This window comes from Limulus polyphemus, unplaced genomic scaffold (genome assembly GCF_000517525.1).
Source record: "Limulus polyphemus unplaced genomic scaffold, Limulus_polyphemus-2.1.2 Scaffold692, whole genome shotgun sequence".
Lineage (NCBI taxonomy): Eukaryota > Metazoa > Arthropoda > Merostomata > Xiphosura > Limulidae > Limulus > Limulus polyphemus.
Genome location: NW_013666302.1, coordinates 95,635 through 111,824, shown reverse-complemented (window position 1 = coordinate 111,824; position 16,190 = coordinate 95,635). Strand labels below are relative to the sequence as shown.

The window sequence follows — 16,190 nt, the reverse complement described above, 5'->3', positions numbered from 1 at the left end:
GCATGTTTTTCTTGATTCTTGATCCTCATTCCCAATACAAAGTACCCAGCTTGTGTAAGTACTTTAGACATACTGCATGTGCATGTTTTTCTTGATTCTTGATCCTCATTCCCAATACAAAGTACCCAGCTTGTGTAAGTACTTTAGACATACTGCATGTGCATGTTTTTCTTGATTATTGATCCTCATTCCCAAATCAAAGCTATAGGAGTCACTGATATTAAAAAAAAATTGAAATCTTAGGGTAATAAAGTGCTAATCTTAGTATTTATATTTGTTTTCTGCTAAAAATTTAGATAAAACTTCGTTTTATCTTAAAAAAGTTTGTTTTGAATTCTGTGAAGACTGATTAACAAGTGAAAGTTTAACCATACCTTTGAAATATTCAACTCTATTTTTTAATGAGGAAAAGGTTCAAAGGTAGCATGTTTTTAGAAGGGAGTTGTACATTTCTGTGCCATTCTGTTTATTTCCAAAATTCCAACCATAGATCACCTAAATTTTTATAGCAATCAGAATATTACATTATTGGATAACTATACACTTGTTTGATACATTAACTTAATTGTATGTCTAGTTTCTACTTAGCTGTTTGGTAAATAAAATTGGAGATCCAGTGCATCGAGTTGCAGCCAGAATTCCTCACCTACTAGGTAATCTTTTAAGTATTCATCCCAACATGAAGAAAGTAGTAGCCGAGGAAGTTGAACGACTTCTGTATCGTCCAAACATTTCTTCACGTGCTCAGTACTATGCACTCTGCTTTTTGAACCAGGTGAAAGTATTTTCTAGTTTTATACCATTTACTTTTGTGTCTTGTAATTACTAAGTTGATATGAGTTATAAAATTGTAAGTTCCCTGGTGGGACAGCAGTAAGTCTATGGATTTAAAATGGTAAAATCAGGGGCTCAATTACCCTTGGTGGACACAGCAGATAGCCTGATGTGGCTCTGTTATAAAAAGCACACACACACACACACACACACACAAAATTATAAAATCTATAATATATTAAAGGTCAGGTTTAGAAACCAAATGTTTTCATCTGGAAAAAAAAATTTTAAACTATCAGATGATTGATTTTTTTTTTGTTTGGTATAAGGCAACTTTTTACTAATGTTGCTTAAGAAAATATCACTAATTTATGGCCCTTTCAATGAAAACAAGTTTTTTGTGTTGATTAACTCTCAGTTACAGACTGATCGTTATTTATGCTAAACGATAATATTTTTCTAAAAGTTGAATAAATTTATTGTGATGGGAATGCAAGAAACTTTAAAACACACAGATAAAATTTTACTAAAGTAAAACAGGTAAAGAATAAACCTAGACTAGCTTCCATTGTTCTAGGTGGCCACCATCAGAGGTGCCCAAAACTAATCAGGTTTTAGTTTTACATGTTTTACTTAAATGAAGTTTTATTTGTATATTTTAAAGGTGTGTTGTATTTTCATTGAATAATATTCTTGTCAGTAAATGAAGAAGAAAGAAAAAATGCTTGATCTGTATGTTACAATATCATTTACATGGGCATGTGGACATAATGAGTAACTTTGCATTACCCAATACTGTTATAAAGTTTATATCACATACTTTTTAAGTTCTATTCCAAACATTTGAGCATATTTCAACTGTGTTTTATATACTAATATTTAACCAGAAAATAGAAAGGCTATGTGCTAATATATAAAATTTCCTATGAAATATTACCACTCTACCATTTTTGTAAAAGCTGTTTTTAAAATTTGATCATTATGTTCATGAAAAGAATATACTACCTGATTTATTGTAGGTAGTTTTTGACAGTTATTCCTATGGTAAAAAAATTAATGTATCATAGTCTTCCTCAACTGGAATTATGCACATAGTCTTATCTTTGATGTAGATGGTTCTGTGTCCCGAAGACAACTTACTTGCCGACCACCTACAGAGTATATATTTTGGATTTTTCAAAGCCTGTGTCAAGAAAGGAGAAGTAGATACCAAGATGATGAGTGCTCTTTTGTCTGGAGTCAGTAGAAGTTATCCATATACTACAAAAGACAAGAGCACTAACAAGTTGACAGAACAGCTTGACACTATATATCGTGTGGTACATTTTGTCAGTTTCAACATAAGTGTACAAGCTTTGATGCTAATTTTTCAGGTATTTTTCAATTTTGCTTCACGTATTATGCTAATATAAGGCCTTGGTGTCATTATTAAACAAACCATATTTATGCTTAAAGTGATTTTAAGTGTTGGGCCAGTGAAGTATTTTGAGGCTGGTTATATCTAGTATTAAAATGCTAAGGAAGGTTCATCATATTCTGAAACTTTATTATAACATTAGTACTATATTTTTGTAGCATCTTGGAGTAAAGGTAGTATAATGTGTTAAGGATAATTCTAAAATTCAAGAATTGTGAGTTACCCTTAAATTTACTGATTTCAATGTTCTTTCAGATCACTTCTTTGTGTATATTATAGGTTTGCAGCTTTTAAAAGCCACACTAACTCACACGATGAAACCAACAATAGAATGTAACTAAAGATGAACTAGCACTTGATAGATGTCAAAGAATAGTGACTTGCAATCCAATCCATGTGGTGCCATGTAGTTACCAACTTTTTAGTAATAATTCTAATACATGCTTTACAGTATCCTAAGATTTGTGGTCTTATGTAATCCCCCCCCCCCCGTCCACATACACACCACCACTCTAAATGAGTCTAAAATGTACAAGTATGACTACCTAAGCTAAGCTTTGTTCCATCAAACAGGCATAACAAGAAATATATTGATAAATTACATTTTCTAAACAGTGCAGAAATTGGTCTATTTTATCGGCATCACCAACGAAACAGATTATTTCATAAATAAATATATAGTGTTACACTTTTTTTTTTGTCATGATACCCATTAAATAGTAAGGGTTATCATATTGCTTCTTGCTTAAAAATGTCTGCAAGATGAAATGTGATGTTATTCTTCACTGTACATGTAAGCAATGTTTAACTTTCATTAATGCATGTACTGTATACTATTGTATAATGTTCTGGAAATGAAATCAGTAGGAGCATATAGTTGTAGGTTGTACAATGTGTAAGTATGGTTTGGGAAGTGGAACTTGGTTAGAAGTGAGTCAGAAAAGCTGGTTTATTTTTTAGACTTGGCCAACCTTTTTTTGTCATAAAAACTTCAAAAACGTTTCCTTCAAATTAAATATCAAAGAGAATCAATGAGATTGTACGAAAAAAATTCTTATCGTGTGTGTGCCTTTTACAAGGTGGTGAAGATGATTACAATTAAACTTGTCATAAGGCATTAATATCAGGCCTGTTACATTTTTAAATATTATATTTTTTATCTAGTCCCTTAGGGATTTTCAAGAATTAGAAGAGTGTATAATAATAGTATTTGAACTGCACTGTATTTGTTATATCCATTGACAATTACACATTTTGCTCAATCCAGAGCTCTTCAGGGTCTATCTGTGATAGAACAAATGGTGTTTCAACCACTGCTGTGTCATCAGTTCCTGGGCTGGTGAAACAGAAGGGCTGAAGTACATAAATACTACATACCCTATTTTCCTGTAATGTATACTTAATTCCTACAAGTCTAAATATGGTTGAGGTCATGTGCTATAAAACTTGGCCTGAGGTGTTACTGTTTGTAGACTGTCTGATGTAGGAACTTTGCTGTATCATGGAATAGTTGAATTGTATTCTATCTTGAGGCTGTCACATGAAACAGAGATATTTTTGCATTCTCTATTATGATTGGTCAGCTTCAGAGAGAATGTGGGTTTAATGCTTTCAGAGACAAGATCTATGAGGAGAGTGTTTCATCTTTGATTGGAGTGAGCCAAGACTCCCATTTGTATTTATAAGCCTTATAACTGTTGTTTCTGCTGATCCTTTTTTATTTTCAGTTGATTTCCCAGTTGACTTTGTTTAGTTTTTCTTAGTTAAATGCATTTTAACTTCTTTACTTACCTTCACATCTTAACTTTCATGTTGAAGTAGTCCAACCAAATGTTGATCAGCCTTCTTACCAGAGATGTTTCTATAGTAAAGTATTTCATTTTGACCTCAACACTGTAATAAGTAACTACAACCTATCCTTACACATACACTAGATCCTTATACCTCTAGTTTGTCCAGAGATTGAGTACATATGTGCTAGGTTTAGTAACACCTTGAGGGTGTGTAAAATGCTTGTCTTTTATAGGCAGGATTGGACTACTTGAAAAATGCAGTTTAAGTATAAACTTAGTAGTAATAATTGCCCAAAAAACATTATTATTATTTTTTACAATGCTAAAGGATCATTGTAATATAATACATATCTTGATGGAATAAGAAACTTCAGATTTTCTTCAAAACATGTCTCAAATGTGACATAATAGTAACTTTGAGTTATACCATAATCTTATTTGTCAGAAACTATTTTTTGTTATAACCATATTCTTCTGGTTACAAAAGATTTCATGTTTATACTGTAGTTTTAATAATTATGTTTAACTGTACAGATATATAGAAAATGGTATTTGTATTTTTAGTATTCAGAAACTTGAGAAGTTTGCTGTTGCTTTTTTCAGCTTATGTTTTTAATTTAGGTGAATTTTATTTGAGCATGAGAAATTATATTTATAATAAAAATCACTTGTATTAATAAAGTTAATAAAACTTCTGAGCAGGCAGTTTCATTTCAAAACTATGCAAGGTTAATTATATGGAAAAAAGAAGTTTTATACTTTAAGAAAGATGATCACCCAGTAGAGAGAATCTACATTTTATAAATATGAGTTGATCTCAAATTTTACATTGCTTGGCAGAATGAATGATGTAAACATGAGTTGGTCTTTAATCTTACATTGCTTAGTGGAATGAATGATGTAAGTATGGGTTGATTCCAAATCTTCCATTGCTTTGTGGAATGAATGATGTAAGTATGGGTTGATCTCAAATCTTCCATTGCTTTGTGGAATGAATGATGTAAGTATGGGTTGATCTCAAATCGTACATTGCTTAGTGGAATGAATGATGTAAGTATGGGTTGATTCCAAATCTTCCATTGCTTTGTGGAATGAATGATGTAAGTATGGGTTGATCTCAAATCGTACATTGCTTAGTGGAATGAATGATGTAAGTATGGGTTGATCTCAAATCTTACATTGCTTGGTGGAATGAATGATGTAAGTATGGGTTGATCTCAAATCTTACATTGCTTGGTGGAATGAATGATGTAATCATGAGTTGGTCTTTAATCGTACATTGCTTAGTGGAATGAATGATGTAAGTATGGGTTGATCTCAAATCTTACATTGCTTGGTGGAATGAATGATGTAAACATGAGTTGGTCTTTAATCTTACATTGTTGGTGGAATGTTTATCCTACATGTGTATATGATAATTTCATGGTTGCAAATTTTAAATTTCAGTTTTTAACAGTATAAGAATTTCTTCACATATGTAACAGATAATTTTTGTTTACAAATAATTATAGTAAAAACTTCATGGTTAGCAGCCTTTTCTTTTTAAATTAGCAGTATTCATAGAATTATCTGAAAAACTTTTTATTGCTGTATGTTTATATAGATTTACTCAAATGATTTTAATAAAATCTTAAAAGAGTTTGAAACCAATTTAATGTAATAGTTTTATATGATATTTAAAATTTGTGTTTGGATAAACTCAAGGAAAGAAGATGCTGTTAATAATTTAGCATTACTTACACTTTTCAAAGGCCTGGCATGGCCAGGTGGTTAAGGCACTCGACTTGCAATCTGAGGGTCGCAGGTTCGAATCCCTGTCACACCAAACGTGCTCGCCCTTTCAAAGAGGGAAGGCTGTCAAGTGGGTTGCATCCTTGACGTAAGAAGCAGCTTTAGAAACGATGGCAGGGCAAAATCTGCCATCGGCTCAACGGTCCGCAAGGACTATGAGAAATGAAAAAAAAAAAAAACAACTTTACAAAAGTTCGATATGATGATAACAGGATTAACATAAAAATGTACAAAAAGTAAAATAACATTTATAAATAAACTTATTTCAGTTCTAGCGTGTTAGTTTTATTTTCATTTTATGATTATCACAATTTACATCTTCAAACTTGGTGTATGTCTGCAGGTTTTGGATTCCCGTGAAGAAATTACAGATAGGTTTTACACAGCCCTATATCGTAAGCTTCTAGATCCTCAATTACATCATTCATCTCACCAAGCGATGTTCTTGAATCTATTGTACAGAGCACTGAAGAAAGATCCACATGACCAGCGAGCAAAAGCATTCATGAAACGTCTTTTGCAGGTTATAACTTCACATTTTTTCCACTGACAAATTATTTTGTTTTATTTATCACCAATATGGGTCTTGCAAATAAAAAGTCAGTGTAAAAATAAATGTAATTATTACAATAAGAAAAGCATATTATTTTGTGTAACTGTTTCTTTCATAGGATAGATGTACTTGTGTATGCTTTCAAGATTGCATTACAATTTAAGACTTAAGTTTCATCAATAAAAATAATAACTAAAATAGTTCTAATTCAATCAGTGTTAAAGTTTATAATAACAAACTAGGAAACTATCAACTATTATTATGATCAGTGTTTCTTGTTACAGATTGGTACTTCTGCTAAGAGCGAGACAAACCAAAGTAACAGGAAACCTATATTTTTATTGAAAATTTAAAATCCAGTGTGTCACAACTTTGTATTGAACCAGACTTAATTTGTGACGTTTTTAGCAGCATTTTAAATTTATGATCCATGGAGAATAGTTACATATAAGATACAAATTGAAACATAGAATTTTATCTAATTTATTTCATTTAACAGAATCTGTTTTTATGCTGTAATTTCTACACTGTGTAACACACATATCAGATAATAGTAGCAATATAAAATGGCCATGAAGAGCAATAAGCTTGTTAAGCAGAATGAGTTGATTACTTAATACCAGCAGTGATATTGAACCAATATTTCCATTTTCACATTCCTCTGTGAATTTTTCTATATCTCCTAATGTTGGTAGAGTTTTATGATATTTAATTTTACTGTGTAGTGTTTAAAAATACAAGTTTTCTGTGTGTGTTACAGAAATAAATTGTTCTAGTGAATTTGGCCCTCAAAAGATGAATCTATAATTTAATCTTGCTTCAAAGTATCTGAAAATGAAGAAAGTATAAGTGTGTATTGGATCTTTATATAGATAACTTTTTTCTTGCAATTTCCAGGTTTGTCAGTACCATTCACCAACTCTAGTTTGTGGTATGTTAATTCTTATATCAGAGTTGCTTCGTCACCGTCCAGAACTACTCTCTTCAAAAGGGCAACCAAAACATTTATCGGATGATGAAGAAGAAGAACACTATGAAGATGTACCAGAAGTAAGTCATTCATTGTTTTACTATTTTTTTGTTTGTTCTAGATTCATTTAATTATGATGTTTTTAATTTCAGATAAATTGCATTTTTTCACATTTTTGTTTAAATAACACAAGTTCTTTAGTGAAAATATACTTTAAAATTTTAAGTTTAAATATATCTGACATCATGGTAATTTTACAAAATACACAAGTCATATTCATTAAGTTGGTTGCATTGTTAAACTATACAAATGAGAATTGAGTGCGCAAGAAAAACAAAGTGGTTCATAGCAGAATTCTCTCTCTCTTTGGTAGGAAGAACCAGCTGAAACATTTAACTCTTTTGTTAAAGATACAGAAGAAAATTCAAACAAAAAGGAAGTTCCTCCTAAGACTCCTTCCTCATGGATTCACAGATCACTGCTACCGTCTGAGCAAGTTGCTAAGAATGTTTATGATTCCAGCCATAGGAACCCATTATTTGCTGGTGCAGAGTATTGTTCATTTTGGGAACTTCTAAGATTATCTCAACATTTTCATCCTTCGGTTGCACTGTTTGCTAGGCAGATCCTCAACAATTCATCCATTGACTATAGTGGAGATCCTCTTCAAGATTTCACACTTATTCGTTTCTTAGATAGATTTGTGTATCGAAACCCAAAGAAAGGGACAGAAAAGACTGAAAAAGATGAACAACAAAGAGTTTTTGGAAGACGGACCTGTTATGTTCCAAAAAGTGCAAAGAAACTACCAGTAAATACTGCAGGATATCTTCAACAGAAACAGAAAAATATTCCAGTTGAAGAAAGGTTCTTTTATGAGTATTTCTGTAAGCACCGTGTTAAAAAATCAAAAGCGCACGATGACTCTGATGTGGAAAGTGTTGCAAGTGATGAGTTTGAGAAATATGTATTAGAAAAATTTGAGCCTGGTGGCAAAACAAGTAAAATAGACTTTGCTCAAGAAGTGAACAGACAGAAACAAAAAAGTAATACGAAAAAAAAGAAAAATTCAGATGAAGATATGAAAAATGATGATGATCTAGATAGTTTGGAAAATGAAGATTTCGATTTTAATGATGATGTAGACTTCCAAAATGCATTTAAAGAATTTGACGATGACCTTGAAGATAATAAAGGTGAATATGATGAAGATATGTTTGATGAAGAAAATGCTGCCTTTTCTGAAGATGGTAAGTTCATTAGAATTTTCATTGCATTTAATGCAAGTAAAATTATCTATATAATATTTTAGAAAACACTGGTGTTGTGAAAAAGAAAGGCATCATTGTTCCAATTATAAATAATTCTATTCATGTGGCATTTTTGTTTTATAGTTGGGTTTTTAACCAAGAAATCTTTTAAACTGTCAGTTACTAGTGGGTAAAACATTTAATACATATATATTTTGCTCACATTTTTAACTTATACAGAGTGAAAAAGAAGAATGAGTAAAGGATTACTTGATTAAATAATCATCATGAAACCTTGCAATATAGTTATTTGAAAGAATGGTATCTCTTTTTTTTGTTTTTATGTTGCGTCAAATGGTACAAAACATTTTTGTATTTAATATTTCTTTATTAATAATAATATAGTTGACTTCAGAGAAGAAAAAAAAAATGTTTCAGTAACTTCTGACTAAGTTGATTTTGTGTTTTTCTCTTATTTAGATCCAGATCTCATGGAATTTTCTAGTTCACTTAAGAAACCTGCTAACAGGAAAAGAAAACACATTGACACAAACATGAGGACAGCTAAAAGAAAAAATAAATCAAAGAGGCAAGTTTTCATAATCAAAGGTTTCCAAAAAATACATAACAATGTTTTCAATTTGTGATTTTTTTTTATATTCCATGTACAGTTGATGATAATATAATTGATTAATATATCTTCATATAAACAACAACCACGTACATATGACTTTAACTTTTAAACACAGGCCTGGCTCATCTGCAAGTCTCAACGTTTTACAGTTGACAGAGTAACGTTCAAAATTTAATTAAACTACTTTCTTATCATTATATTTGAATAAATGTGGTATAAAAACGTAGCTAATAATATAAATTTTTATACAGCAGTATAAAAATAATCCTGAATTTCTCCTAGTATGAGAATTGACATTTTCTCTCTCTGAGCATCCTCTCTACTCTAATTTATTTACCACCCCTCCTAGAAGTATGAAGTTTAATGGGAATTACCATTATAATGTTGTCATCGCTCACGCAAACATAATTTTTGTAGCCTTCAATCTTATTTAGTTACAATCACATCTTTCAGAAATTGCCAGTTAATAACCAGCAGAAAGCTAAGGTTTTAATTTATTAAAGAACATACTATATTTTGTTGTTTTCTGTATAGAGAATTGTCTATTACACTTCCAGTTCAAACTTTATTCCCACGGGAAACACATCAACAAGCTTAACTGAATTTTTAAAGGTTCTTGTTGCATAATTAGAAAGTCAGAAAAATTGTAATTGTTATGGGACCTTGTCTGCTTTTGGTATGTTATTATTCTGTGTTCTTTGGTGCATCGTTTAATCAAATAAATTACTTGGTGCAGTAGTACCATTAGTATAAAAAAAATTGGGTTAAGTGTCATCAACAGTCGATAGCAAAAAAATGATGAACCAGGTAAGTACTTTATTTTTTTGTTTTTCTTGTGTATTCTTTAGTAATTATTACAAAATTAACTAAAATATAAAAATTAGAAACTTTTTTAAGTTAGATTAGGTAAAATAAAGAATAATAATAATAAATTTTACCCAAGGTACACTCGCAAGTAGCTTTTGCATTATGTAATTCGGTAGGGTAACATGAGCTGCAAGTTTGCCAAGTGATTAACAAATTTAGTGGCAGAAATATCAGTTTGTCATGGTTCAAATGGTAATAAAACAATAAAGTTTAAGTGTAAAAGATGTATACTGTTACAAGTTTTAAGATAATCATATGTAGTTTCATGTTACAATTTGAAGTCATTCTAGAAAGAAAGAAAAAGGGTAATTTAGATTTATTTTGAATATTTTTTTATGACTACACTGTCGGTACAATTGATCAATTTAGTATAGAGTTAGAGTAGAGAATATATCAGATAAAATATAAAATTTTACCAAAAAAAAGTTAGAAGTTTATTTAGGAAGTTTCAGAGATTATGCCAATCAAATTTGAGATTTTTTTCAGATGAAGAAAAGTATTTTTAATCTTGACATGAAAATCACTTTGCACTCGGAACAGTCAACACTTTGATTCCATATATTCATGGAGAAATGTTTAGTGAAATTCTTTATTAATTAATCTGTGTTTTTTTTTCTCTACAAAAAAATCTTAATGATTACTGAAATCTTGCAAAAATTTTGTGAAGATACACAAAACATATTAGAAGTTATAGTATAGAAACTGTAAAGGTCAATTTGGGATGGTGAATTCAGTCAGTTCAACCGAGCTTATAGTGAGTTAAACAACTTTATTATCAATGTATTTCAATAAGGATAGCATCAGAGTGTAGTATATAATTCAGATTGTTATATTATTTAAATTTTAATTCGTTAATTTAAAAAATTCTCAATTTTCACTTATATGTTACATGACTAGTTTGCATTACTTCAATAGTATAACATTTATACTGTCTGAGTTACTAAGATGCAATATTTAAATAATTCCTCTGTCCACTGTATAGTTTCAATGCTCTCTTCTCTGTATAGTGAGATATCAATAAATTTTTCAACCCACAGGTGCCCTCAGTGGCTCAGCAGTAAGTTTTTGGACTTATGACACTAAAAATAAGATATCCATTGTGTAGTTTTGTGATTAACAAAAACCAAGCAACAACCCAATCCACAAAAGAAGCCCCACCCATCCATATAACCTATAGAAAGAGCTGATTTTCTAGTTAAAGCTTCCAACAGTCTTGTTTCAATTTAATGCTAATTGATGTTAAACTAGAGAAATTGATCAGTTGTTAAGTGAAAGTGGTCCACATAGTTTTTAACAATTTTGTAACCTGTTTATAGCTTAGTTAGAAAATGATAGTCGTTTTTTGGACATTGCATTTTAGTGATCTGTATATTGTTTATGTTTTAAAATACATATTTGAAAGGTACATGAATTTTTGTTTTGATAACAGACTTAGAGAAAAAAAGTAGGGTGAGGTATCTGTGAGTGTACGAGTCCAGAGCTTCACGTGCACGTATGTCAGTGTATGGGAATCTACTAATGTAATTAAAACAACTTAAGAGATAATATGTAACTGTAATTATAACTACATGAATTACATACAATATTACAAGTCTGATATTTGACTCCTCAGATCAATAAACTAAAATGCTAATAACTGGTTATCTGGAGAGCAGCTAAGTATGATTAAACATAAGTAAAGAATTTTCTATGGTATAACAAAGCAAATATTCTTGTGTTTTGCAAAACATACAGAATCTTCCAATATAGATTTCCATAAAATCATAAATTTCAGTTGCTGCTTTTCATTTAGATTTTCACAAGTTTTAAAAACTAAACTATGTTGATTAGAAGATGCATACCTGTTAAGAATAAAGGTTTGAATTCCGGTTTATTTTGTATTTTTTCCAGCTTTAACACATCTGAGCTTTTTGCTGATGCAGAAGAGGTAAGCAGAAATTTTTTATGACCTAAGACATTACAACAGAATTGATAACGTGAGCAATTAAATCACTGAAGTTGTACTTATGTGTAGTATTTTTAATATGTTTATATAAATTTCTTAAAAATCAAGATTTGGATTGATTTTACAAATTAATTTGATAAACTAACATAACTAAATTTTAATAACTTGATTCTAGTATGAAATAAAATTTAATTACCAAAACCCCTTTCACACTGGTGCAAGTTCACTCTCTGATAGAGTTCTGTATTTCACAGCTGGTGAACCAGGTTTGAATCTATGCAATACCACAAAATATTCCCCACACTTTGAATTGTGGGTGCATTTTAAGAATGCCAATCAGTGTGTGGTAGGGTGCTACTGACTGTATTTCAAATTTAGGGATGGCAGCAGATAACCTTAGTACATTTGTAATATATACAAATACCTTTTACACCTTTAAGATTAGTGAGGAAATTTGTTCTCGTATCTAAGAAAAATATTTTAATGCGTGATAAAAAAAAAAAGTCAGTTCATACAGGTTTTAAATTTCATCATAATTTATGAAGGTATGAGCACAAAAAAGGTTCAGTGCAAGTAAAATTAAAAAATGTATTTTCTCACTCTAGTTCTCCAATATTCTGGATGAAAATGTAGGGTCTAATGTTGATTCTACTACAGCTGAAGCTATGGCCAACAAGGACAATGCTCGTGAGTTACATATTTTACAAGTTTTTGTTATGGATTTTATTGTTTAAAATTTGAGTTTTATTTTCTGTTATAAAATGCATGTCTTTTATATTTATTTTGCATTGTTTATTAAAATCTTTAGTCACATCTATTGTTTGAAAAAATTAGCATTGTGTGTGTCCTTGTTTTAAGAATATAATTTGCTTCACTGCTGAAGAGTTGAATGTCCAAACATGATTTTTATTTTAGATGCCAAACAATTACTGTGGGAGTCCAAACGTGACAAGTGGATCAAGGGAAAAGACTGGAAAAGCAAAAGAAGAATGAAACCTAAACAAGGAGACTCTTTTAGAAGAGGAAATTTCTCCAAAAAACAGAGATATTCATCAAAAAATAGCAACAGAAGACATTATTAATTAACACATTCACAATGTGAGAAAGAAACATTTATCCTGTGAAATAATCTTCAGTTTTAATTGTAAATTTTTGGTCTTTATGATTTTGAATAATCACTTGAATACTTCTAAACAGGCAGTGTTCCAGAAATAGGTGTGTAAGTCGTATATATAAGCCCTCTATTTTTTTCACATTCATATTTTATACAGGTATGTTTAATGTAATCGTATAATGATATACATATGCTGAATATTATTTAAATGTTCAATATTTAATTTTTTGTTTTTATCCTAAAAGTCATAACGAATACAACTAATGTTACCGAATGCTTCAAAAATTTAATTTTTATATATTTCAACAGTCAAAATATTTGAAACATAATAAAATATATTATTTCAGAAATAATCAAGAAAGTGAAGACATATATTCATTCATAGTATTTTCTATTTTTTTCCTTTGTGTAAGACAAATCTCAAGGTTCTGCAGGATTGAGGCTATCTCAAAATTGAAAGTTATGTATATGTGTGGATATTTTCTAGTGAATTTTGAGAAGAGTTTATCTACAAGAAAGTGCTAGAGTTCAACTTTTGTTTTTAGCTGTTCTAAGTTAATTAAATTAAAGGAAGAACTTAGAACATGGAACTTAAAGTTTTGTTTACGGATAAACCTTTTAAGTTTTCAAAAAATACTATGTTTTGCTAAGGAAGAATTAAGATAAATATAATTTTACACCTGAATACTGGTTAAAATTATTACATTTAAACAAATCTGATAAAACTTTCAAGTGATTTGTTAAATTTCTTACAACCTTCAGATCATCATACACCAGAGATATATGGCCTACCAAGAATCCATAAACCAAATACTCCTTGACGTCCTATAGTTTCTGCTTTTAAATTTACAACTGTAATCTTGGAAAATTCCTGGCTTGGAAAGTTGCTCCCTTTATTGCTAAAAGTTTCTTATTTTGTCACAAAACAAAGATTCCAACTCAGGTTCCTTTATAGTCAGCTTTGATGTGAAAAATTATTCACAAAAGTGCCTGTTGAAGAAGCAAGTTTTTGTTAGAAGTTTTCTAGCTGTCTTTTAATTGGGAACCTGAAATACAAATGCAAGGAAAAAATAAAAAATATATTTTCAAAGACAGAAACTAGACCTAAAAAGAGAAAGAGGCTAATAACTGTTTCTGCTGATAATTGTGACTATCATAATTCTTAGTCATATACAAGTGTTTAAGCTATATTCACAGTGTCATATATACATATATATGCACACACACACACATATGGTTAGCAGTTTCACATGTAAGAAAAACGAGGCTAAAGCTATGGAGACTGTTGGCAGATACACACACCCAAACTTTTAGGATTCCTAAGAACATCATTTAAACTTTATTCAAGACTATACTGTGAAATTATAGAAAAGTTTTAACATTAATTTTATGAATGGTGTTCATTCAAAGAGAAGGATGTTTAAAAAGTTTTACAGTGTATTTACTATTTGTATTGCTACAGTTATTTAATAAGCATTGTGCTTTCTAATTTGGTAATTGAATAAGCTAGTAAATAAGGTTTTGTGTATATCTTATCATGGTATGGCATGAAATTAAAAAACAAAAGTTGTGTCATAATAGAACTGAAAGCCTGGTCTTTCAAGAATCATGCATTTTGGGTTGAAAAAGATTTATAATATTTCAAAACTTGTATATCTAGCAGTTACTTGGTGAAATTAACAGCAGAATAGGTATCACTAAGCACACAAGTGCTTAGTTTGTAGGGATGGGCCAAGAAGAATATGGCCACCACATTCAGTCTATTATTCTATGATGCTTACAAGTAATTGATAAAGTTGAGTTATCATTGAAAAGTTTTGCTAAAGTGGAGAACTGGGAACTAGCTAAAGAGCCAAAGTGTTCATCTTTCTTTTTCCTCCTCCCATGCTAGCCAAAAAAATAACTGAAGTTTTCACAATAGTTTTAGTATGAAAGAAAAGCATTTTTAGAGCACTTGGGAACAGGCAATCACTAACAATGGTAATGTTACATGGTAGTGCTTATTATGTAGGTATGGGCTGAGAAAATAATGGCTAATGCATTCAATGATGCTTAAAGTAAAAACTAAAGTTGAGTTTATAGCCTTAATTGTCATTATCATGTGTTTCACAGGTTGTATAACATTAATATTATTCTATTCTTCTACCACATGTATTTTTGTGGGGAAATAATAAAAAGGAAAACTATTACTTAGCAGTGAGTTCAGTTCAGTTACATTTGTGGTTGTTAGATGGCAGCACAAATTGTTCTTATATAACTACCGTTTGTGACTTTTCATTGCACAAATATGATATTTGCCAAAACAATTTCAGTAAAAATAAAGAAAGAACAATCTAAATTAATATTCAAGGTATGAAGGAGACCAAGTATTTATGCAACTGACAGATCTTTGTATACGTTATCGATTTTTAAGTTTAAAAATAACAGTTTCTCACTTATCAAAACTACATTATATAGCAGTCTATGTTTCTTCAAATTTTCAGTGGGGCCAGGTCTGGCAGCTGTGTGTGTGTATGAGGGTATCGTACTTTTTGGCATGGGATCTATGTGATTTCTTCCCTATTAATAGACGCAACCTTAGCATGTGGTGGAGTCAATTGTATGCATGTGCAGCGAGTTGAGGTGAAGTTGGAAGGGGTGAGTTCTGTAAATATCCCCTTAATGTTCGTCCAGCACTCTGGGGTACTTATATCATCCTGGAGGAACTATTCCAGCTTTACTGGTCTCCAGTGTAATCCAAAATTAGAGAAACTGACAAAATTGATATAATAGTAACAGTATATATTATCATTGAACTATAAAAATAAAACAAATGTTTACTTATCAACCTACTTCAATGAAGATGTTTAAAACATAGAGGGGGAAAAGTTAAAAACAAGTTTTGCGATAATTAAGTATGATGTAAGGATGGCAATGCCAAAAAGTACAGAAATAAGGTAGGGATGAATACACAAAACCATACAAAAATCCCCACATAACAATCTTACAAGCTTATGGTTATAAGCCACTACAAGACTATAGCACTATTCAGCTTAAATGCTTTTATTCAAAGTTAAATTCATGCAACTGACAGGAATTGGAC

General features: G+C 30.5%; 1 protein-coding gene across 1 annotated transcript in view; it reads left to right on the top strand.

The window, feature by feature from the left end:
* Nucleotides 1–15,295, top strand: part of LOC106460002 (CCAAT/enhancer-binding protein zeta-like) — a 39,719-nt gene extending 24,424 nt beyond the window's left edge. Inside the window, exons 8-16 of the mRNA XM_022386589.1 lie at nt 578–775; nt 1,887–2,147; nt 6,119–6,298; nt 7,226–7,378; nt 7,672–8,548; nt 9,029–9,137; nt 11,940–11,976; nt 12,600–12,681; nt 12,910–15,295. Of these exons, the coding sequence (XP_022242297.1) occupies nt 578–775; nt 1,887–2,147; nt 6,119–6,298; nt 7,226–7,378; nt 7,672–8,548; nt 9,029–9,137; nt 11,940–11,976; nt 12,600–12,681; nt 12,910–13,076 (2,064 nt within the window). The 3' untranslated portion in view covers nt 13,077–15,295. The remainder of the gene's footprint in view (nt 1–577; nt 776–1,886; nt 2,148–6,118; nt 6,299–7,225; nt 7,379–7,671; nt 8,549–9,028; nt 9,138–11,939; nt 11,977–12,599; nt 12,682–12,909) is intronic.
* The last annotated feature ends 895 nt before the right edge of the window (nt 15,296–16,190 follow it).